Source organism: Salmo trutta, chromosome 21 (assembly GCF_901001165.1).
Source record: "Salmo trutta chromosome 21, fSalTru1.1, whole genome shotgun sequence".
Taxonomy (NCBI): Eukaryota; Metazoa; Chordata; class Actinopteri; order Salmoniformes; family Salmonidae; genus Salmo; species Salmo trutta.
This window is the reverse complement of record NC_042977.1, coordinates 26,171,701-26,197,539: the sequence shown is the minus strand read 5'-3', so window position 1 is coordinate 26,197,539 and position 25,839 is coordinate 26,171,701. Positions and strand designations below refer to the sequence as shown.

General features: G+C 41.2%; 1 protein-coding gene across 1 annotated transcript; it reads left to right on the top strand.

Moving 5' to 3' along the window:
• Nucleotides 1-2,478: 2,478 nt before the first annotated feature.
• On the top strand, nt 2,479-25,537 carry LOC115157048 (protein canopy-1). Its single transcript, XM_029704933.1, has 7 exons — nt 2,479-2,682; nt 7,188-7,299; nt 7,732-7,834; nt 19,047-19,162; nt 22,817-23,026; nt 24,003-24,099; nt 25,363-25,537. The coding sequence occupies exons 3-7, from the start codon at nt 7,735-7,737 to the stop codon at nt 25,401-25,403; spliced, it is 564 nt and encodes a 187-aa protein (XP_029560793.1). The 5' UTR covers nt 2,479-2,682; nt 7,188-7,299; nt 7,732-7,734; the 3' UTR covers nt 25,404-25,537.
• The last annotated feature ends 302 nt before the right edge of the window (nt 25,538-25,839 follow it).

Genomic DNA, 25,839 nt, shown 5'->3' with positions numbered 1-25,839 from the left:
GTCCTTCAGTGTGTAGTTTGGTCTCCATCCACCTCTGCCTCATCGTTCTCACATCTCAATATTCTTCTGCACTTTCTGGAATCCCCCATCTTCAGTCCCCAGTTCACATAGACATCTAGTATGTGGGTCCTATGAAGACCTAAGGTTGGCTATGGCATCAATGCTTAGGCCTACTGTTAGGCCATGGCTAGAAGAGGGAGAACACCACTGACCACTTTTCATTATGCTGTAATTCAACTCCAGTGATGTACACTAGCTTCCCCCCAAAATACTATTAATCCATGTGAAAACTGTTCAGGCATGCTCTTGTGGTGCCAAGCTGGTTCTAAGCTTTCCAAAAGGATGTTGGTCAACACAGTCACGTAATCCCTGTTTTCTGATTTGTCAGGAGTAGATAACACATCGCGTTTACTCTGACCTTGTTCTCATCCAGAAGCTCTCTGGGACATAAAACAGCTAACTTTAAACTAACCACTCACCTTTACCACTGACTGTAGATGGGGGAAAAAGTTAATCTAACCTCTTAGTTTGGGCCTCCTGCTTACTGTGCTAAAGGTCATCATTCAGCTCTTCATCTGACAAAACAGCACAGTTCTGGGGAGCAAGATTTACTATCAGTACATCACTATCAGTCATCACTATCAGTACATCACTATCAGTACATCACTATCAGTACATCACTATCAGTCACCACTATCAGTACATCACTATCAGTACATCACTATCAGTACATCACTATCAGTACATCACTATCAGTCATCACTATCAGTACATCACTATCAGTACATCACTATCAGTACATCACTATCAGTACATCACTATCAGTCATCACTATCAGCCATCACTATCAGTACATCACTATCATTACATCACTATCAGTACATCACTATCAGTACATCACTATCAGTCATCACTATCAGTACATCACTATCAGTCATCACTATCAGTCATCACTATCAGTACATCACTATCAGTCATCACTATCAGTCATCACTATCAGTACATCACTATCAGTACATCACTATCAGTCATCACTATCAGTCATCACTATCAGTACATCACTATCATTACATCACTATCATTACATCACTATCAGTCATCACTATCAGTACATCACTATCAGTACATCACTATCAGTCATCACTATCAGTTCATCACTATCAGTACATCACTATCAGTCATCACTATCAGTCATCACTATCAGTACATCACTATCAGTACATCACTATCAGCCATCACTATCAGTACATCACTATCAGTACATCACTATCAGTACATCACTATCAGTCATCACTATCAGTACATCACTATCAGCCATCACTATCAGTACATCACTATCAGTACATCACTATCAGCCATCACTATCAGTACATCACTATCAGTACATCACTATCAGTACATCACTATCAGTCATTACTGGAGACCAAGTAGACAATAATATACTATTGGAATTGTATCACTAACATCCAATTTTACAGGATATACAGTACATGCCGAATGGTTTTAAAAATGCACTGTCCAATTGCATTTCAAGATATATTCTATGGGGGCTCTGTAGAAAGCTTCACATTGATGAATATAAATATACTGTATCAACATCATGTTTATTTTAACTAATAATTGACTGATCAAACCATTTTCTTTCAGCACAAAAGAACCAGCTCTATCATATCTATCACATTGTCTCATCTATATTGAGAATTCTCAATGTACACACACTCCCCCTTTATAAGAGAAGGTGATATGTGGTTACTATGCAGTTACTGACTGAGAAAACCAGGTCAAATTCCCTTCTCAAAAGGGACCACCTATCACTAGCTGGAGGCACAATGTGAAACCAACAGTCACTGTAGCACACCTCTAGTTTGCTAGTAGTGCTTGACTACTTTGAATTACTAACCACCAAAATGAAGGGACTAAAATTGTTCATGTATCGAAAATGAGCACCATGATCTCATCACTGCCCATGAATGCAAAACAATTATGTCTAAATCAACACAAGCAATTCAATCTCCTTAAGCACAGGACCACAATTAAGCTAAGCTAACATGACTAATTGTTCATTTCTAATAGAATGGACTGGGGTACATGATGTGGGTCACTTAACAAAGAGATCAGCATAGCCTTCATATTGCATTATTAGGCTATTGGGCTTATTCACAAGGGTCGACTGAGAAGGGTATTAAAGGATAGGACTACTTGGAAAGATGGAGAAAATTTGCGCAGCGTCTATATAGTCGACTCACTCATTAACAAGCATAATCAAGTTACTGTTAGCACAAAAGCAGGTGATTGTTGTCGATCTGGAAAGCGCCTCAGAGCAACTCGACGCCCGGTGTTCTCAGTATGTTCATTCCCGTTAGGTTGCGTTCTGTCATTGGATATCTGTGCTGAGTTTACAATACCATTGGCTCACATAGCTGTCATTGTTCTGCTTCCTGGCTGAACGTGGCAACGCCTGGAACAAGCACGTAAGTAGACACTGTCCACTGACAGTAAGGTAGATATGATCATGGTTCATTCAAAACAGGTGAACATTAAAAAACGAACTTCACTTTAGCCGTTTGTTTTATGTACAGTCAGCATTCACAACGTTGTCCCTCGCGTCTGAATCCGACTTCACTGTTGTAGCTTCCCGTGCTGAAAAGTTCCTAATTCTTACTCACCTGACTGTTGAATCAGGTAAGTTCCAAGGGTCTATTGTAATCCAGTATTACGCTACCTGACTGGTGTAATTATTAGAAAATGACAGGGTAGCATATTTGGCCTTTATTTATAATGTTTTCGACTTGGGTAGGCTACATGAAAATAGGCTGCCCCACAACTTTATCTAGGCTGAATGCTGCATTCACACAAGCTTCGTTTTTCCGCTTTTAACGCGCCGCCAGTGATGTATCCAGAACGCAGTCAAACCTCTGTTAATGAGAGCAAGGCGTCAAAAGGCACATTTACAGTGCTGTGGTCAATTTACAGTGCTTTGCATCCAGGATTTTTATCAAAAACTAATTATTTGTTGAACATTTTCTTTGCAATGCATTTTAACGAGGGTATAGATTTAATTAATATGTATGTAGAGGTCAGTCAACCTATAGTAGGCTAGTATAGCATTGTCCTGCCAAAATCCCCTCTTTCCACCACTACCTTACTTTCTTCATACCGCATGCATTTGCTTATTTCAACAGTGATCTACTGGAAGTTGATTTTAAAGATAGAGTCGGTTATATGACAAGATGCACAAAGTAAACAGCATAGCGGGTCAATTATTTCCACAACAACTAAGAGTGTTGGAGCACAGCAAGGCTAAACTTCTCTGATGTTTTGGTCGTGGGCAGTGCCGCCTTTTGGGGGCCCTAAGCGAGATTTGGTTGGAGGGCCCCCCTCGCAGGCATAACATTTTAGCATAAGTATAATACAGGAAGGCACAATTTATAGTCCAATATTTACGCATGTTTTGGGAAGGGGGTATTGGGGGGCAAGCATTTAAATTGTGCACTATTTAGCAATCATAATAAGAGTCTGGTAGCAGCAGGTGTGTGTGTGTGTGTGTGTGTGTGTGTGTGTGTGTGTGCTAAGGTGTGGAGAATCAGAGCAGGTGGTCAGTTCAGTTCAAGTGTTCAGAAGTCTGATTGGTTTGTAGATAGAAACTGTCTCTGAGCCTGTTGGTATTAGACCTCATGTTCCAATACTGTCTCCCCGACGCTAAGGGAGTGAACAGCTTGTAGCTGGGGTGTGTAAGGTCTTTGATGCTGCTGGGACTTCCTCAGGCACCGTTTCAAGTAGTCCTGGATGGGTGGGAGCACGGTCCCAGTGATGTACTGGGCGGCCTTCACCACCCACTGGAGGGCCTTGCGTCTGTGGACGGAGCAATTTCCATAACAGGCCATGATGCAACTGGTCAGGACGCTCTCGATGGTGCAGCAATAGTATTTGAAAAAGACCCGAGGTGGCATGCCAAATTTCTTCAGCCGCCTTAGGAAGTACAGATGCTGTTGAGGTGTATTGACAGGAGTGGAGGTGGTGTTGGTCCATGTCAAGTCCTCTGTGACGTGGACGCTGAGGATCTTAAAACTGCTGGCTCTCTCTACTGCAGTCCCTTTGATGTGGATCGGAACATGTTCCCTCCTCTGCTTTCTGAAGTCAACAATCAACTCCTACCACCGCGGTGTCGTCAGCAAACTTGATGATGGAGTTGGTGTCGTGCAGAGCTACGCAGTCGCGGGTGAACAGGGAGTACAGTGGACACACCCCTGGGGGGTCCCTGTATTAAGAGTCAGTGTTGAGGAGGTGTTGTTGCCAATCTTCACAGCTTGTGGTCTGCCAGTCAGGAAGTTCAAGATCCATTTGCAAAAGGTGGTGTCCAGACCCAGGGCTCTGAGCTTGCAGTCAACCTTGGAGGGAACAATAGTGTTGAATGCAGAACTGTAGTCAATGAATAGCATGTAGGGTGTTCCTCTGGTCCAGATGTGTTACGGCCATGTGAATACCGATGGAAATTATATCTTCCGTGGATCTGTTGGAGTGGTAGGCAAATTGTAGTGGCAATAAACATTTTTAACTGACATGGGCAAATTGAGTGACTGTCAGTAAGTACGTTTACAAGCCCAGTAATAATTCGATATTAAACTGATTATGGCAGTAGGCAGATTATGCGATAAGCAGAGTAATGTGTTTACATGACTATCTTAATCAGCGTAAGGTCAACATCGAAGTAAACATACGCAGATTAAAACACATGGTTTTCTGAGCAATCTTTAGAATTATTAGGACATGTAAACACCTTCATCGGTGTTCCAGCGGTGTATATGATCTGTGTATGGGCTAGCACCAGCCGAGAGCCTCCCTCTTTAGCGCAAGTGAAGTGAGTTCGGAACGACTGAATGGATGCGTCTTAGAAGTAGTTTTCACATGCAAACTTTATATGTCCAAACTCAGAATCAAATATGCTTCCCAAAAATAACATGTACGCTGTGGTAGAATGTTTATTTTGATTGGTGATTTTCTGCATTTATCAGAGTGCCTTCAGTAGCCTGATTTCAGATCTGACCATGTAAACAGGATTATTAAGGAAATCGTTCTTCTTACAAAGCATGTATAAACGTTTCAATCAAACTATTATGTTAATCTGACTATCCACAATAATCATATTATTTTGTGAATGTAACCGTGCTCAGCGACTGACATAACAAGTGGATAACTTCTAATGCACTACCAAATTTCTAAATTGCACCTTGTGTATTTTTACTTTTATCACTCTTAAAACCTGTTGGGGATCTTATCCCGGTATTGGGATTCATTGTCATGTGACCATGGCGGGGAATTCAAAACTGCAAGAGTCTAATCATTTCAAATACTCAAATAATCAACTATTTGCCTCCATTTGAAAGATACACATCTCCTAAATCTAACCACGTTGTCCGATTTTCAAAGAGGCTTTACGGAGAATGCATAAAGTTAGGTTATGTTAGGAGAGTACATTGACAATAGTTGTGTGTAATGTTTAGCCAATATAAAGAAGGGCATCAACTGAGACAGAAAACCAGCTAGAATTATGCACTTACCTTTGACAATCTGCATCAGATGACACTCATAGGACATTATGTTATACAATACATGCATTTTTAGTTCCATCAAGTTCATATTTATATCCAAAAACAGCATTTACAGTCGCGGTGAAATTCAGAATTTTTTTCGGCTCGAATGCTCCCAGTGAATCCAGCGTTACAAATCACGGAATTACTATTCGAAAACATTGGTAAATTATAATATTGTCATTCAAAGAATAATATATTATCATCTCGCAATTGCTACCGAATGGCCAGATCTCAAAATAACTTTACTGGGAAATCACATTTTGCAATAAACGGGGTACTATGCTAAGAACAATAGGCTAGGCTATACAGGTTAGCAGCATCTAATATCATAATAACATTGTAAATATCCCCTTACCTTTGATTATCTCCATCAGAAGGCACTGCCAGGAATCCCAGGTCCAGAACAAATGTGGTTTCTTTTGACAAAGTTCATAATTTATGTCCAAATAACACCAAGTAGTTAGCGTTCAGTAGGCTCCCACAAAACGTGGTGGGGGGGGTGTAAAATCACGCCGAAAAGCTAAAAAAAACTAGTAAATAATCTATTTACGTTCGTTCAAACATGTCAAACGTTGTTTAGCATCAATCTTTTGGTCCATTTTTAACGTGAAACATCAGTAATATTTTCACACGACCTATCCTGTGTCTAGAAAAACGATTATGACAAATTCACTCTTCCCAGATTTATGCGCAGGCGTGAAAAAATCAAGTGACGACATGTCAACTTCCCTGCATTCTAATTTGCTCCCTGTTAATCATAGACGCTTCAAACAACTTTATAAAGATCGTTGACATCTAGTGGAAGCCGTAGGAGTTGCGAAATGAATCCTTTCTCACTGTGGTATCTATAAAACAATGACACTAAATAGTACAGTCACAAAATTCACATTTTTTTTAAAATCTATTTTTCACAGGTTTTTGCCTGCAATATGTGTTTTGTTATACTTACAGACACCATTCAAACTGTTTTAGAAAATTCAGAGTGTTTTCTATCCGAATGGGTTAATAATATGCATATCCTAGCTTCTGAGTTGGTGTAGGAGGCAGTTAAAAATGGGCACATATTTTTTCCAAAATTCTCAGTGCTGCCCCCTAGCCCGTGGAGGTTTTAATAGTAAGTTCAGACCCCGACTGAGTTCCAGCATTTTATTTTTATTTAAACATTTCTGGGTCGGGGGCCCCCTAGCGGTTGCAGGGCCCTACGCGCAGTGCGTAGTCTGCGTACAGACAGAGGCGGCACTGGTCCCATAGCTACCACATTGTAAGTGCACATGCACCGATACTGTGTGCGAGCGAATTCTTGCTTCCTGCTCATAGCAATATCTGCTGTGCTGCTCCTGCTACGTCATTTTGTTAATTCTACCGTTAAAGATACATTTTAACAGTATCTAGGCTTTCAACCCCATAACAACACAATAATGTTTTCTCTCATTCAAACTGTGTTCAGCATCCAATCAAAATATATCACCGAAGACATAAACATATATATTTTTGCTGGAATAAAGGACTTTTAAGGGTTTATTTACTCTCCACTATTCTAGACTACACAGACTCTGCAAACATTCATCATTCACTATACTCTTAACTTTTTGCTAGACCAAGGGGCACCTCAAGGACCGCTAACCTCAAGGACCGCTAACCTCAAGGACCGCTAACCTCAAGGACCGCTAACCTCAAGGACCGCTAACCTCAAGGACCGCTAACACCGGTTTGTGTTCCACCTCCTTTCACTATTTATCAATATTTCTCACCACCGTGAAGTTGTAGACTAAGTTCTGTTTGAATATTTGATCTAAAGATAACACGACTTGTGGCCAACCCCCCCATACCCTTGTGGAGAGGCACTCAGTTTTATGGCCCATGTTAAACCCAGTTTCACTCTAGCTCTGTACAATTATACCCCTTCACATATGATGTAACTTCTTGGAGCTCAACACATTCTGTTATGTCTAGACAGTTTGTGGAAATCAGTTTTCTTGTTGTTTTGTGTTAAAGTAAGAGTACTTCTATAGTAATTTGCTTCACAACCTGATTTCAGAATATGACTCTTGCTAGATAGACTGTGGGTGGCGCTCAATGGCAAATACCTTTTTTAAAATTTGAATAATGAATTGGCTTTATACATATCTCTTTCCCTCAGGGTATGAATATGGCACCATGGATTATTCAAATTGCCTTGGTGGCAATGAGTATCTTAACCGAAACTACTGAAGGGAAAAAAGACAAGGTGCTGTATTGTTCAGGTAAATTGGGATGTTTATTTGTCCACTTTGTCCCTTTCTACCTATGCAATATGCTTTTTTTCAGGATTTAGGCCTACATGTAATGCAGCCCCTGTTGAGAGCCAATACAGACTATAGATTTGCAAAGGGTTGTGAAGTATTGTGATAAAATATATTATTTTGTGAAAGTTAACTCAAGCAAACTAATGTATTGTAAGCTTGTTTCCTATCATTTCACCTGCCAGGACAGCATTTCCTATTCTACATCTGATTGGTTTCTTGATTATCAAGAGTTTTTTTGTTACTGTGCAATTTTGGACAATCATTATATTAGTAAAACTATTTTGAGGTCTTATTGTTTGTGCATGCAGTTTTAAAAAACGTCTGCTTCCAACTCAAACACGTAGATCCCCTGAAAGCAGCTCACATTCCAGCCCACTTTCCAGCTCACACTGTCAAACATGTAGATCCCCTGAACACAGCTTACTCTCCAGATCCCAATCACCTGAATTCTCATCACCTGTTCACACACGATTTAGTTCAGTTCTTTGCCCCCATCACTGTGAGGTATCGTTTGTTTTTGCGACACACAGCTTTCAGAGATCTGTTTTTACCATGATTTACGCCTCTCGTGCATGATTTTTTGCCTGCCTCACTAATGACGCCTTTTGCCTATTCCCTGCCTGTACTTTAGCCTACTGGATTTTCTGTTAACTACCTATTGCCTGATCTTCCGGACTATGTTACTAGCCTTTTCCCTGCCTGTACTGTTGCCCTTTTGGACCCCCTGTGTATGACCTTCTGCCTGCCCCTGGACCCAGCTACCTGCCTCCTCCTGTGGTCCTTTACCCTGCGCTTGAAACCAGCTCTCTGTCTCCCATCGTGTTCATTACAATTTCTGTTGAATTTCAAACGTGTAGAAGGACAGAGACAATTTACAATATTCTTTATCTAAAAATAAGAAAGGCGCACTATTGAAAACTTTGTCATCATGATAATTAACATTTTCCAGCTATTACATAATTTCAGCAATTATGTTTTAAAAAGGCAAGTTAAACTTGGTAAAAGGCAGCTCATCACATTTAATTGGAGCACCATTGTCATTCTTTGAACTCAACACTGCAGTCTGACCAAACCTTGGAGTCATCCTTGCATGAGTATGTAACACTTCTCAAGCTACCAATGAATTAAAGCATCAAAGCTGTGACCGAGGTACTGATAAACAGCCTCTATCTCCAGGCCATCAGACGGTTAAACAGTCACCGCCCTGCCCTGAACCTTAGTCACTGTTACTAGCCGGCTACCACCCAGTACTCTACCCTGCCCCTTAGAGACTGCTGCCCTATGTACATAGAGTCACTGAACACTGGTCACTTGAGTAATGTTTACATACTGTTTTACCCACTTTATATGTACAGTGCCTTCAGAAAGTATTCACACACCTTGACTTTTTCCTAATCATGTTGTTTTACAGCCTGAATTTAAAATGGATTCAATTGAGAATGTTTGTCACTGGCCTACAGATAATACCCTATAATTTCTAAATGGAATTATGTATTTTATGTTTTTAAAGGTTAATTAAAAATGAAAAGCTTAAATATCTTGAGTCAATAAATATTCAACCTCTTTGTTATTGCAAGCCTAAGTAAGTTCAGGAGTAAAAATGTGCTTAGCAAGTCACACAGTAAGTTGTACGGATTCCCTCTGTGTGCAATAATAGTGTTTAACATTATTTTTTAATGACAACCTCATCTCTGTAACCACACATATAATTATCTGTAAGGTCCCTCAATCGAGCAGTTAATTTCAAACACAGATTCAACCACAAAGACAATGGCGCCGAAGGGGATAGCTGCCGTTTTACGGGCTCCTAACCAACTGTGCTATTTTGTTTGATTTTTTTGCGTTGTTTGTAACCTATTTTGTACATAATGTTGCTGCTATCGTGTCTTATGACCGAAAAGAGCTTCTGGACATCAGAACAGCAATTACTCACCTCGAACTGGCCGAAGATTGTTTTCTTGAATGAGTCCGATGCAAAGGATATACTGCTTCCCCGAGACCAGGCCCAAATCCCCATCATTCACGTGAAGAAAAGACGGAAATACAGGGGGCGGAGGTCGGGTGCCTTGTGAGAATTCGTCGGCAAGTGGGTAAACCGCCTTTACCATCCGTTCTATTGGCCAACGTGCAATCACTGGAAAATAAACTGGATGATCTATGACCGAGACTATCCTACCAACAGGACATTAAAAACTGTAATATGTTATGTTTCACCGAGTCGTGGCTGAACGACCACACAGAGAATATAGAGCCGGCTGGGTTTTCCGTGCATCGGCAGGACAGAGCAGCTACTTCTGGTAAGACAAAGGGTGGGGGTGTGTGTCTATTTGTCAATGACAGCTGGTGCGCGATGTTTAATATTAAAGAAGTCTCGAGGTATTGCTCGCCTGAGGTAGAGTACCTCATATGATAAGCTGTAGACCACACTATCTACCAAGTAAGTTTTCATCTATATTATTTGTAGCCATATGTTTTTACCACCACAAACCAATGCTGGCACTAAGACCACTCAACGAGCTGTATAAGGCCATAAACAAACAATAAAATGCACATCCTAGTGCCTGGGGACTTTAATGCAGGTAAACTTCAATCTGTTTTACCTAATTTCTACCAGCATGTCACACGTGCAACCAGAGGGAAAAAAACTCTAGACCACCTTTACTCCACACACAGAGGTGCATACAAAGCTCTCCCTCGCCCTCCATTTGCCAAATCTGACCATAATTCTATCCTCCTGATTCCTGCTTACATTCAAAAACTAAAGCAGGAAGTACCAGTAACTCGCTCAACACAGAAGTGGTCAGATGACGTGGATGCTATGCTACAGGACTGTTTTGCTAGTCCGTACTGGGATATGTTCTGGGATTTATCCAATGGCTTTGAGGAGAATACCACCTCAATCACCGGCTTCATCAGTAATGCATCGGCGACATCGTCCCCACAGTGACCATACGTACATATCCCAACCAGAAGCCATGGATTACAGGAAACATCCGTACAGAGCTAAAGGCTAAAGCTGCAGGCTGCAAGGAGCGGGACACTAATCCGGACGCTTATAAGAAATTCCGCTATGCCCTCAGATGAACCATCGAACAGGCAAAGTGTCAATATAGGACGATTAGATGTGGCAGGGCTTGCAAACTATTACGGACTACAAAGGGAAACCCAGCGGTGAGCTGCCCAGTGACGAGAGCCTACCAGACGAGCTAAATGCATTTAAGCTTGCTTCAAGGCAAGCTCACTGAAGCATGCATGAGAGCACAAGCTGTTCCAGACGACTGTGGGATCACGCTCTCCGTAGCCGATGTGAACAAGACCTTTAAACAGGTCATCATTCACAAGGCTGTGGGGCCAGACGGATTACCAGGATGTGTACTCAGAGCATGCGTGGACCAACTGGCAAGTGTCTTCACTGATATTTTCAAACTATCCCTGACCGAGTCTGTAATACCTACATGTTTCAAACAGACCGCCATAGTCCCTGTGCCCAAGAAAGTGAAGGTAACCTGCCTGTTCAAGGCTCACATCAACACCATCATCCCGGAAACCCTAGACCCACTCCAATTCGTATACTGTCCCAACAGATCCACAGATGACGCAATCTCAATTGCGCTCCACACTGCCCTATGTGAGAATGCTGTTCATTGACTACAGCTAGTGTTCAACATCATAGTGCCCACAAAGCTCATCAATAAGCTAAGGACCCTGGGACTAAATACCTCCCTCTGCAACTGGATCCTGGACTTCCTGACGGGCCGCCCCCCAGGTGGTAAGGGTAGACAACAACACATCTGCCACGCTGATCCTCAACACTGGGGCCCCTCAGGGGTGTGTGCTTAGTCCCTTCCTGTATTCCCTGTTCACCCACAACTGCGTGGCCAAGCACAACTTCAACACCAACATTAAGTTTGCTGTCGACACAACAGTGGTAGGCCTGATCACGACAACGATGAGACAGCCTTTAGGGAGGAGGTCAGAGACATGGCAATGTCGTGCCAGGACAACAACCTCTCCCTCAATGTGAGCAAGACAAAGGAGCTGATCGTGGACTACTGTAAAAGGAGGGCTGAACAGACCCCATTAACATCGATGGGGCTTGCAGTGGAGCGGGTCGAGAGTTTCAAGTTCCTTTGTGTCCACATCACCAACAAACTATCATGGTCCAAACAAACCAAGACAGTCGTGAAGAGGGCATGACAACACCATTTCCCCCTCAGGAGACTGAAAAGATTTGGCATGGGTCCCCAGATCCACAAAAAGTTCTACAGCTGAACCATCAAGAGCATCCTGACCAGTTCCATCACCGCCTGGTTTGGCAACTGCTCAGCCTCCAACCGCAAGGCGCTACACAGGGTAGTGCGTACGGCCCAGTACATCACTGGGGCAAAGCTTCCTGCCATCCAGGACCCCACGTCAGAGGAAGACCCCAAAAATTGTCAGACTCCAGTCACCCAAGTCATAGACTGTTCTCTCTGCTACTGCACGGCACATGGTACTTTTAGCTCCAAGTCGGGGTCCAAAAGGCTCCTTAACAGCTTCTACCCCCAAGCCATAAGACTGCTGAACAATTAATGAAATTGCCACCCGGGCTATTTACATTGACACCCCCCTCCACCACCCACTGCCTCTACTCACTGTTTATTATCTATGCATAGTCACTTTACCCCTACCTACATGTACAAATTACCTCAACTAACCTGTACCCCCTGTATATAGCCTTGTTATTGTTATTTTTTACATTTAGTTTATTTAGTAAATAATTTCTTAACTCTATTTCTTGAACTGCATTGTTGGTTAAGGGCTTGTAAGTAAGCATTTCACTGTAAGGTCTGCACATGTTGTATTCGGCGCATGTGACAAATAAAAATGTTCTTAATTAGATTGGAAAGACCAGGGACGTTTTCCAAGTCCTCGCAAAGAAGGGCAGCCATTGGTGGATGTGTTAAAGAAAAAAGCAGATATTGAATATCTCTTTGAGCTTGGTGAAGTTATTAATTACCCTTTGGATGGTGTAGCAATACACCCAGTCACTACAAAGATACAGGCGTCCTTCCTAACTCTGTTGCCGGAGAGGAAGGGAACCGCTTAGGGATTTCACTATGAAGCCAATGCTGACTTTAAAACAGTTACAGAGTTGAATGGCTGTGATAGGAGAAAACAGAGGATGGATCAACAACGTTGAAGTTACTCCACAATACTAACCTAATTGATAGAGTGAAAAGAAGGATGCCTGTACAGAATACAAATATTCCAAAACATGCATCCTGATTGCAACAAGGCACTAAAGTAATACTGGAATAAATGTGGCAAAGCAATTAACTTTTTGTCCTGAATACAAAGTGGTATGTTTGGGGCAAATTCAATACAACACATTACTGAGCACCACTCTCCATATTTTTAAGCATAGTGGTGGCTGCATCATGTTATGGGTATGCTTGTAATAGATAAGGACTGGGGAGTTTTTAAGGATAAAAAGAAAAACCTGGTTCAGTCTGCTTTCCATCAGACACTGGGAGATGAATTCACATTTCAGCAGGACAATAATCTAAAACACACTGCCAAATCTACACTGGAGTTCTTTACCAAGACAGGAGCAGAGTTACAGTTTTGACTTAAATATGCTTAAAAATCTATGGCAAGACTTGACAATGGTTGTCTAGTAATGACCAACAACCAATTTGAAAGAGCTTGAAGAATTTTCAAAAGAATAATGGGCAAATATTATACAATCCTGTTGTGGAAAGCTCTTAGAGACTTACCCAGAAAGACTCACAGCTGTAATTCTAAATGTATTGAGTCATGGGTGTGAATACTTATGTAAATGAGATATTTCTGTATTTCATTTTCAATATATTTGCGAAAATTTCTAAAAATGTTTTCCCTTTGTCGTTATGGAGTATTGTGTGTAGATGGATGAAAAAATAAATATTTACTCTTTTGAATTCAGGCTGCAACACAACAAAATGCGGAATACTTTCTGAAGGCACTGTATATACTGTGTTCTAGTCATGGCTCATCCTATATAACTACTGCTCTTCACACCTTTTCTATTCATATACTGTCCTTACTGTCTATACACACCGTTTTTTATATATATATATATATATATATATATAAACTGCTCAAAAAAATTAAGGGAACACTAAAATAACACATCCTAGATCTGAATGAATGAAATAATCTTATTAAATACTTTTTTCTTTACATAGTTGAATGTGCTGACAACAAAATCACACAAAATTAATCAACGGAAATCCAATTTATCAACCCATGGAGGTCTGGATTTGGAGTCACACTCAAAATTAAAGTGGAAAACCACACTACAGGCTGATCCAACTTTCATGTAATGTCCTTAAAACAAGTCAAAATGAGGCTCAGTAGTGTTTGTGGCCTCCATGTGCCTGTATGACCTCCCTACAACGCCTGGGCATGCGCTTGATGAGGTGGTGGATGGTCTCCTGAGGGATCTCCTCCCAGACCTGGACTAAAGCATCCACCAACTCCTGGACAGTCTGTGGTGCAACGTGGCATTGGTGGATGGAGCGAGACATGATTTCCCAGATGTGCTCAATTGGATTCAGGTCTGGGGAACGGGCGGGCCAGTCCATAGCATCAATGCCTTCCTCTTGCAGGAAATGCTGACACACTCCAGCCACATGAGGTCTAGCATTGTCTTGCATTAGGAGGAACCCAGGGCCAACCGCACCAGCATATGGTCTCACAAGGGGTCTGAGGATCTCATCTCGGTACCGAATGGCAGTCAGGCTACCTCTGGCGAGTACATGGAGGGCTGTGCGGCCCCCCAAAGAAATGCCACCCCACACCATGACTGACCCACCGCCAAACCGGTCATGCTGGAGGATGTTGCAGGCAGCAGAATGTTCTCCACGGCGTCTCCAGACTGTCACGTCTGTCACATGTGCTCAGTGTGAACCTGCTTTCCTCTGTGAAGAGCACAGGGCGCCAGTGGCGAATTTGCCAATCTTGGTGTTCTCTGGCAAATGCCAAACGTCTTGCACGGTGTTGGGCTGTAAGCACAACCCCCACCTGTGGACGTCGGGCCCTCATACCACCCTCATGGAGTCTGTTTCTGACCGTTTGAGCAGACACATGCACATTTGTGGCCTGCTGGAGGTTATTTTGCAGGGCTCTGGCAGTGCTCCTCCTGCTCCTCCTTGCACAAAGGCGGAGGTAGCGGTCCTGCTGCTGGGTTGTTGCCCTCCTACAGCCTCCTCCACGTCTCCTGATGTACTGGCCTGTCTCCTGGTAGCGCCTCCATGCTCTGGACACTATGCTGACAGACACAGCAAACCTTCTTGCCACAGCTCGCATTGATGTGCCATCCTGGATGAGCTGCGCTACCTGAGCCACTTGTGTGGGTTGTAGACTCCGTCTCATGCTACCACTAGAGTGAAAGCACCGCCAGCATTCAAAAGTGACCAAAACATCAGCCAGGAAGCATAGGAACTGAGAAGTGGTCTGTGGTTACCACCTGCAGAACCACACCTTTATTGGGGGTGTCTTGCTAATTGCCTATAATTTCCACCTGTTGTCTATTCCATTTGCACAACAGCATGTGACATTTATTGACAATCAGTGTTGCTTCCTAAGTGGACAGTTTGATTTCACAGAAGTGTGATTGACTTGGAGTTACATTGTGTTGTTTAAGTGTTCCCTTTATTTTTTTGAGCAGTGTGTGTATATATATATATATATATATATATATATATATATATATATATATATATATATATATATATATATATATTATACATACATACATACATACATACATACATACATACATACATACATACATACATACATACATACATACAGTACTAATCTGGACACACCTACTCATTCAAGGGTTTTTATTTTATTTTTTACTATTTTCTACATTGTAGAATAATAGTGAAGACATTTAAATGATGAAATAACACATATGGAATCATGTAGCAACCAAAAAAGTGTTAAACAAATGAAAATATCAAGGCAAAGGGTGGCTACTTTGAAGAATCTAAAATATATTTTCATTCCTTTAACATTTATTTTCTTGGTTACTACATGATTCCATGTGTTATTTCATAGTTTTGATGTCTTCACTATTATTCTCCAGTGTAGAAAATCATAAAAATAAAGAAAAACCTTTGAATGAGTAGGTGTGTCTAAACTTTTGACTGGTACTGTATATACAGTGCCTTCAGAAAGTATTCAGACCCCTTCACTTTTCCACATTTTGTTACGTTACAGCCTTATTCTAAAATTGATTAAATAGTTGTTCCCCCCATCAATCTACACACAATACCTCATAATGACAAAGCAAAAACAGGTTTTTATTAAAAAAAATCAAATATATTAAAAAAATAATTAAACTGAAATATCACATTTCATAAGTATTCAGACCCTTTACTCAGTACTTTGGTGAAACACCTTTGGCAGTGATTACAACCTCGAGTCTTCTTGGGTATGACGCTACAAGCTTGGCACACCTGGATTTTGGGAGTTTCTCCCATTCTTCTCTGCAGATCCTCTCAAGCTCTGTCAGGTTGGATGGGGTGCGTCGCTGCAAAGCTATTTTCAGGTCTCTCCAGAGATGTTTGGATTCAAGTCCGGGCTTTGGCTGGGTCACTCAAGGACATTCAGAGACTTGTCCTGATGACACTCCTGCGTTGTCTTGGCTGTGTGCTTAGGGTCGTTGTCCTGTTGGAAGGTGAACCTTCACCCCAGTCTGAGGTCCTGAGCCCTCTGGAGCAGGTTTTCATCAAGGATCTCTGTACTTTGCTCCGTTCATCTTTCCCTCGATCCTGACTTGTCTCCCAGTCCCTGCCACTGAAAAACATACCCACAGCAAAATGTTGCCATCACCATGCTTCACCGTAGGGATTGTGCCAGGATTCCTTCAGACGTGACGCTTGGCATTCAGGCCAAAGAGTTCAATCTTGGATTCATCAGACCAGAGAATCTTGTTTCTCATGGTCTGAGAGTCTTTAGGTGCCTTTTGGCATGTGCCTTTTACAGAGGGGTGGCTTCTGTCTTTGCCACTGTACCATAAAGGCCTGGTTGGTGGAGTGCTGCAGAGATGGTTGTCCTTCTGGAAGGTTCTGCCATCTCCACAGAGGAACTCTGTAGCTGTTAGAGTGACCATCGGGTTCTTGGTCACCTCCCTGTTTGGCCTGGCAGCCAGCTCTAGGAAGAGTCATGGTGGTTCCAAACTTCTTCCATTTAAGAATGATGGAGACCTTCAATGCTGCAGAAATATTTTGTTACTGTGGGACCTTTATATAGACAGGTGTGTGCCTTTCCAAATCATGTCTAGTCAATTGAATTTACCACAGGTGGACTCCAATCCAGTTGTAGAAACATCTCAAGGATGATCAATGTACACAAGATGCACCTGAGCTCAATTTCAAGTCTCAAAGCAAAGGGTGTGAATACTTCTGTAAATAAGGTATTTCTAAAAACCTGTTTTCACTTTGTCATTATGGGGTATTGTGTGTAGATTGATGACGGAAAGATTTCTGTAACGTAAAGCTGTAATGTAACAAAAAGTGGAAAAACTCAAGGGGTCTGAATACTTTCCAAATGGTGTGTGTGTGTGTGTGTATGTGTATATATATATATATATATATTATGGGGGTTGCTGGAGGAGGAATAAGCAGGTGTCCACATACTTTTGATCATGTCGTGTGTATATATAAATATGTATTTACACAACATGATCAAAAGTATGTGGACACCTGCTTGTCGAACATCTCATTCCAAAATCATGGGCATTAACATGACGTTGGTCCCCCCTTTGCTGTTATAAAAACCTTCACGCTTCTGGGAAGTCTTTCCACTATATGTTGGAACATTGCTGCTGGGACTTGCTTCCATTCAGCCACAAGATCATTAGTAAGGTCGGGCACTGATGTTGGGTGATTAGGTCTGGCTCGCAGTCGGCGTTCCAATTCATCCCAAAGGTGTTCTATGGGGTTGAGGTCAGGGCTCTGTGCAGGCCAGACAAGTTTTTCCACACTGATCTCAACAAACGATTTCTGTATGGACCTCGCTTTTTGCATGGGGGGGATTGTCATGCTGAAACAGGAAAGGGCCGTCCCCAAACTGTTGCCACAAAGAATCGTCTAGAATGTCATTTTATGATGTAGATTTCCCTTCACTGGAACTAAGGGTTCTAGCCCGAACCATGAAAAACAGCCCCAGACTATTATTCCTCCTCCAGCAAACTTTACAGTTGGCACTATGCATTGGGGCAGGTAGCGTTCTCCTGGCAACCGCCAAACCCAGATTAATCTGTCGGACTGCCAGATGATGAAGCGTGATTTATCTCTCCAGAGAACCCGTTTCCACTGCTCCAGAGTCCAATGGTGGCAAGCTTTACACCACTCCAGCCGAAGCTAGGCATTGTGCATGGTGATCTTAGGCTTGTGTGTGGCTGCTCGACCATGGAAACCCATTTCATGAAGCTCCCGTCTAACAGTTTTGAGCTGACGTTGGCTTTCAGAGGACGTTTGGAACTCAGTAGTGAGTGTTGCAACCGAGGACTGACGATTTCTATGCACTACCCACTTCAGCACTCGGCGGTCCTGTTCTGTGAGCTTGTGTGGCCTACCACTTCATGGCTGAGCTGTTGTTGCTCCTAGATGTATCCACTTCACAATAACAGCACTTTTATAGTTGACAGGAGCATCTCAGGCAGGGCAGAAATTTGATGAACTGACTTGTTGAAAAGGTGGCATCCTATGACTGTGCCACGTCGAAAGTCACTGAGCTCTTCAGTAAGGCCATTCTACTGACAATGTTTGTCTTCAGAGTTTGCATGGCTATGTGATCGATTTTATACACCTGTCAGCAATGCGTGTGGCTGAAATAGCTGAACCCACTAATTTGAAGGGGTGTCCACATACTTTTGTATATATAGTGTATTATGAGTTGTATATGTTTTCTTATCATCAGTTCTGTATACATAATGACTTATTTACTTCTGTTTCTAGTGTGCACCCTATATTATCAAATTATTTCTTTCAAGCTTATTTCATTAGAAATCATTTTATTGCAGTTTTACTTTTGCTTTTCGCTAGCTGTGGGCATAATATGGATCTATAAATACTTGTTTGATAGTAAATGAGTGCTGTGGATTGTTCTAATCTATGTCTGTTTCTTTTAGCATGCAGGGCTATTGTTGATGAGCTCAATTATTCAATCAGTCAGATTGATCCAAAGAAGACTATCCATGTGGGAGGCTTCAGACTCAACCCTGATGGGAGCCTGACTGATAAAAAGGTAGCTACCTCAGTAAAAGCATGTTGCAAAAGTAGGTATTATTCCAAAGTGTGCTCCACTGGATCAAAACATCTCATAGTACACATAAAGCTATCAATTGAACTTTCTTGAAAAAAAAGATTTGATGATTTATGGATTAAGAGATCGATGCATCATTCATACATTGAAGAATGCATATTCATACTTAAAATACTTGACAAAGCATAGGTCTAGTGGTTTCATAGTAGTTCCTGGTTTCCTGGATCTCGTACCTTGTGAAACATCCCGGCAGAAGAAAAGAAAGATCAGTGTGTAACTTAATTTCAGTTTGGGTGGTTGTAAGCATTGGTACCCGCTTTATTACTGTTTCACCTGTATTTCCCTCTGGAATATTCAAACCACTGTATTTCCCCCTTTTTCGAACCAAGCATTGTTGTGGTGTGAAGAGGTCAGACCTGGTAGTGTTCCAGGGGCCTATCACTAGTGTCCAGGGACCGTCATTAGCTGGTCAGCTCCCCTATTGATCTCAGGGGTTAATCCCCTTTTGATGGTAATTGATAGCTAGTAACGTGCTGTTCATTTAGCTAGGCTGTTTGTGGTTTTTCCTCTCCCCTGTGGCCATTTCAAGTTCACTTTCAAGTAAAAGGGATTCTGATATTATATCTCCTAATGTGACAACTCTAATTATCTCTCATTCATATAGATTTGAATTAAATCAAACATTCCATAGGCATAGTATAACAAACATTATAGAGTTGGATTTGTTTTTTTCTTGAAGTATCGTCTTTACCTTCTCTTTTCAAATCAAATCAAATTGTATTGGTCACCTACACATGGTTAGCAGATGTTATTGTGAGTGTAGCGTAATGCTTGTGCATCTAGATCCGACAGTGCAGCAATATCTAACAATTCCACAACAACTATCTAATACACACAAATCTAAGTAAAGGGATGGAATAAGAATATATACATATAAATATATGGATGAGCGATGGCAGAGCAGCATAGGCAAGATGCAATAGATGGTATAAAATACAGTATATACATATGAGATGAGTAATGCAAGATATGTAAACATTATTAAAGTGACTAGTGATCCATTTATTGTAGGCAGCAGCCTCTCTCTGTGTTAGGGATTGCTGTTTAACAGTCTGATGGCCTTGAGATTGAAAAACAGCTTCTATCTCTCGGTCCCAGCTTTGATGCACCTGTACTAACCTCGCCTTCTGGATGGTAGCGGGGTGAACAGGCAATGGCTCGGGTGGTTGTTGTCCTTGATGATCTTTTTGGCCTTCCTGTGACATCGGGTGCTGTAGGTTTCCTGGAGGGTGCTCTTGCTACATGAGAATAGTTTTTTTTGCCATCAGTTAGTCTCCGTCCTTCCTGTTTATTATGCTGTCTATGGATCAGGTGTGTATGTCATAGTCACAGACTCTCATTAAATGTTTCCTAAAATAGGGTTAATTTGAAAATAAATGCTAATTACAGTTCCTATACCCCTGTGAGTCTTGTTCATATTCCATTTTGTTTGCCCTCAAGCTGTGGGGGTGTGCCTCTGCAGTACCCCTGTTGTTGTTAGTAGAGAGAGTGTATGAATGCAATGATATAGCTCCACTATAATTACTGAATCATAATGAATACTAATAAGAGAAGAGTTAAGCATTGAATTATGTACCTGGTTTTACAGTGCTCTGAACGGTAAGCACACTGACTCTTAAGTGAAACGATCAACAGACCCAGATGGCTGATCAACTTCTGTACTTACTGCCCTATGGAAGTGTACCTTTTGCACTAATCACTGGCTTGTTTTGACTTCTGAGCATAAATCCAAGAAACCCTCCCCCACCCCACTGGCTTTTGACCCTGTCTGAATCAAGGAGGGAGGGGTGTTCAAGCTTAGATGCCATCATAGGAGATTTGCTGGTCTTAAGTCTCCTTTGCTCTCCTCAGAAAGCAGCAGGGCTCCCTGAAGGAAGGTTGACACCAGTCACACCACAAAGTTAAACCTACAACAATGAATCATTAAGCCAAAGACATTGAACTTAGATGAATAAGTTGATGGAAGTTGTTCATGTCTTATGTTTTTATATTTGTATATAGATTTGAATTTCATAAATGTATTAATTCTCAACGAATGGCTTTCAATGTTTCTGGTTGGACCATGAAAAAAAGTCTGTCACTCTTCATTAAATTACATTTCTGTATTGTCACGATAAAGGTAAATACTGCAGCAATCGTTTGTCTGTGTGTTTATGCAAATATTTCCTTTTCTGAAGACTATAACAATATTACACATTGTTGTAAATGGTGGCATTAATAGGTTCTAGTTTTTATGAATTTGTGTTTTCATTGGTCCATATTATTCACACCAGAAATTGAAAGCCCCTTTCCAATAATGGCTGGTTTTCCAATGGGAATTCAATGGAGGATAGCATCCCTGAGAAGCCTTTTCTCTGCAAGGTCTGCCTAGTCCCCTCCTCATTCTTCAGGAAATGTGTGATTGACAGGTCCCTTTCAAACCCCTCAGACTGGTAAGGAAGGAATTTAATTCCACACCATTTTCAGGATTGCATGATAAGGATTTGGCTTGACGTTGGACTTTTTCACGCTGGACGTTTTTGGTGTGTTTTAAAAAACATTTAAGGCACATTTTTCTGACCAATCAACTCAAGATCTCATCATACATATTCATAGAAATACACCTATGGTGTAATAAAATGTAATAATAATCAGAATAGCTCCATTTTTGGTTTACAATTTTTGTAAAGAATTGCTGCTATGGTTGATATTCCAATTTTTGTTTTGAAGTGACTTATTAGTTAAAAGTTAAACATTAATGTTGAAGTAGTCAAACCATTTTTTTGTTGATAGACCATCCTCAATGTTAACTACTTAGCTCTCTGTACATTGAAAAAGGAGAGAAATGTGTACCAAGGTTCAGGCAGTTTCCTGAAACCTTTTTATCTTATTTGTGAGCAGATGGCAGTGAGCCACGGAAGCCCCTTTGTGTCACTACGAGTCAGATATAAAAAAAAGAGGAGGGGGAAAATGCTTCTATAATGTAATCAGTGGGTCCGGAAGGGTCCATACTGAGGCTGAAAGGGGACAATAGGGTCAGGGATATATCTACATTGCACAAAATCCAGTTCATCTGCAATATGCCCCCCGCCCTTCCTCTTGCCCAGCACCTTTTGACCGGGATTGACAAGGAAAACTTCCTGCTTTGATCATTGGAGGGTGGAGGAGATGAACCGCCAAAAGGGACCAAAGGATGAGACTGAACTGTTTACCCTGCACTTGGCTGCTGTTTAGGCCTCCCCCTGCTCCTTAACTCAGCCCCCCTCCCTGGCCCTTTCACTGCCCCTGCCCCCCCGTCACCCTTTCCCCTCTCTCCTTCCGGGGAGGCCACGGGGGCGGGAGCATAGTGCACCTTGACCTGTCTAGACACCATTGCATGTGTTGTCCTGTTTCCAAGGGGAAGGGGTATACTTCTACAGGTTAAATGTCATAGTTCCAGCATAGGGGAAGTAGGGGTTGTTTGTGTGATGGGAATGGAAGTTAGGGGTCACCAACATGACCCGGCCGGATCCCAAGCAACTTCATAGAACTGGAATCAAACTCGGTTAAGTTTAATTTGTATTATTTTTAATTTATTTTTATATTTTTATCCACCAGGTCCCTCTTGCTAGGTCTGAGTCCAACTTGAGTGAGCTTCTGGATGGAGTTTGTGGTAGCATGAGTGACTATGCTCTTCATATGGACCCAGACACCAAGATAAAGCAATACAAAAGATTTGCTCCAAGAAGTTCTGATGCTGGGGATTTTCCTGATTTTAACAATTTCAAGTTTGATGGCCCAGAGGGATCCAATGCCCTAAAATTTGTGGTAAGTGTGGCAATAATTTATTAATTTACTCACATTCATTAATTTATTTTCGCTCTTGCTGTACATCATGCTGTACATATTTCAAAGTTCAGGTGAATTTTTTTCCTATGTTCTGCATTTCCAAGTCTTTTTTTTCACCTATTAACTAAGTATTTCAAGGTTGAATAGAGATATTGGTAGCAGAGGGAAACTGCTTATTATGTTTTGTTAACCAGGGTGAAACTTTGATGTAATTTAAAGCACAGAAGTCAATGTTATACCTCGGCCTTTGATATCACAGCTTGATATTATCTGAAAAACCATTTACATTCTTGATAATTGTGCCCGTAACATGAAAACGTACATTGATATTGTTTTTCCACTTTACTTATGACCTTTTTAATGAAGATATATTGCATGCGTCGTAGTCTGTAATATAGAAAGCCATTAATTGAAATTATACCAAGAAATCTGAAACCGTGTATTAAAGCTCGCATTTGTATTTTTCATTATTATTGTATTTTTTTTACAGTTATTACAGTGTGACATTCAGTGTTGAAGTTTGTCATTTTGGTGCCAGGGGTGTACTGTATTCTAACCCAAAACCCAAAATTTCCTTTGTAAATTTACAATTATATTGCGATCTTACACGTAATTTGCACATGTTTGAGATCAAGTTAGGCATTACAAGTAAGAAATAATATAATGCGCAAAGATGTCTGTGTGTGTGTGTGTGTGTGTGTGTGTGTGTGTGTGTGTGTGTGTGTGTGTGTGTGTGTGTGTGTGTGTGTGTGGAATCGCCAACAATCGTGTTGCCTATCTAGGTTACATGAGTCATCCAAGATGGCTGAACGGCAAGGCGAGAGGAAAAATGGCAGTCTGCCTCACGGCCATGCCCACTATTGTGTGAAACTACATGCTTGTGAATCTCTCATGTGCGGAGGACCTGTTTTTGCTGTCTGTCGAGTGGCAACCTATCCCCTTTCTTCTGTTACAGTGTGAAAGCATTGTGGAGGAGTTTGAAGATTATATCATCTCTCTCTTTGCCAAAGAGACCGACCATGTGGTCGACAAGTTATGCAATGAAGTATCAGGTACGGTTTCAGACATGTTGTGGTTTCCCTCTGACCAGGCCTCCCGTTTGCCCCTTACTGCAAAGATGCTACCTAGAACTATGTTATTACTCACATCATTACCCAAATGATACTACCTAGAACTATGTTATCACTCACATCATTACCCAAATGATACTACCTAGAACTATGTTATCACTCACATCATTACCCAAATGATACTACCTAGAACTATGTTATCACTCACATCATTACCCAAATGATACTACCTAGAACTATGTTATCACTCACATCATTACCCAAATGATACTACCTAGAACTATGTTATCACTCACATCATTACCCAAATGATACTACCTAGAACTATGTTATCACTCACATCATTACCCAAATGATACTACCTAGAACTATGTTATCACTCACATCATTACCCAAATGGAGTAATAGATGACAGCATTGGGTTTTGATGAGCTTTTATAGTTTATTAAAATGACTAATCACTATTTTTTTGTATGAACAAATAATCACTGTATCTGGGTGTTTGGCCTTTGAAGAGCTTTGATTTGTAAAGAATAGCAGACAGATGCCCTACAAAATACTCATTTTGGTGATCTGAACGTTTTAATGTTGCTGTTTTTTGATTGTGCGACCCCAAAGATGTTTAGAAGAGTACCGTGTCGCTACCAGGGAATACAAACATGACCACTTTTGTATATTAGGCATCTGAAAACAGAATATGAAAATGTATACATCCAGACACTTACTACCTTTATTACAGCTATATTTGTAGTGTCATGATTTCCCCCTTACGTAACTGTCGTCTTTGATCCACCATTTTGTTTCAACCCTGTTAAATGAGGGTTCTGAAACAGCAGCGCAACCGACCAAGTACTATTTCTGAGCAGAAACAGTTTATTTAACAGTTTAATATCTCAGAGAATGATGTTGTGAAACTAGTACTCCATTAGAGAAGCTAAAGGGCAATTTTTGTTCAACAAGATCGCGGACATAGGCCGATGGTTTGAATGTGCTATGTGAAGAAAGTCAGGACGGATTAGGCCTCTTCGCTGCTATTTGAGTATTAGGGTTATATGGAATTCATCATCAGAAAGAAACCACAGCTCCTATCTCTCGTATGTTTTCAATATGATGTAATTAGTTTTTCGGCAGGTGTCATTGCAGTAAATGGTGTGTCTTCTACTGGATGTCCAATAATTGATAGTTATTTTCAATAGGCCATCTGACAAGATGGCGGACTCATTTTTGTCTACATTTCATTTCCAGATCACTGTAAAGGCACCAAATTCCAGAGTGATGAACTATAGTTTTACATGCATCTCTGCTGCCGATGACCGGACCAGTTTAGATATATATTTCAAATGAAGAAAATCATTCTTGAAGGATATTGTATCAATCAACTTGAATACATATAAATAAAGTTTTCTATTTTGAATTGAGATACTGGGCTAATGTTGTCAAATCCACGGAATTGTATTATGATATAGAAAGTCAGGTGTTTCTTTAGAGGTAGTCCTAGTAACTTCCAGTTGGGTGCTGTTGTCATAAATTAGACATTTCTAAAAATATGCAGGAGGAAGAAGTAGCACTCAAAATAAGGATAAGATGGGTGTAAAAATAAATAACCAAGTTTAAATGTGCTATACTCAGCCTTGAGGGACTGTGAGGAAGCAGCCATGTCAAAAAAAGATGGCGTGGCGTCCTACAGGCAATGTCAAGATGAGCTGGATCAGCATTTTTTTC

What these genes read in the sequence shown, in the direction of transcription:
- LOC115157048 (XM_029704933.1), top strand. Translation starts at nt 7,735, where the DNA reads ATGAATATGGCACCATGGATTATTCAAATTGCCTTGGTGGCAATGAGT. An exon ending in CAAGGTGCTGTATTGTTCAG is followed by an intron (nt 7,835 to 19,046) that starts GTAAATTGGGAT and finishes TGTTTCTTTTAG; the next exon opens with CATGCAGGGCTATTGTTGAT. An exon ending in CCAATGCCCTAAAATTTGTG is followed by an intron (nt 23,027 to 24,002) that starts GTAAGTGTGGCA and finishes CTTCTGTTACAG; the next exon opens with TGTGAAAGCATTGTGGAGGA.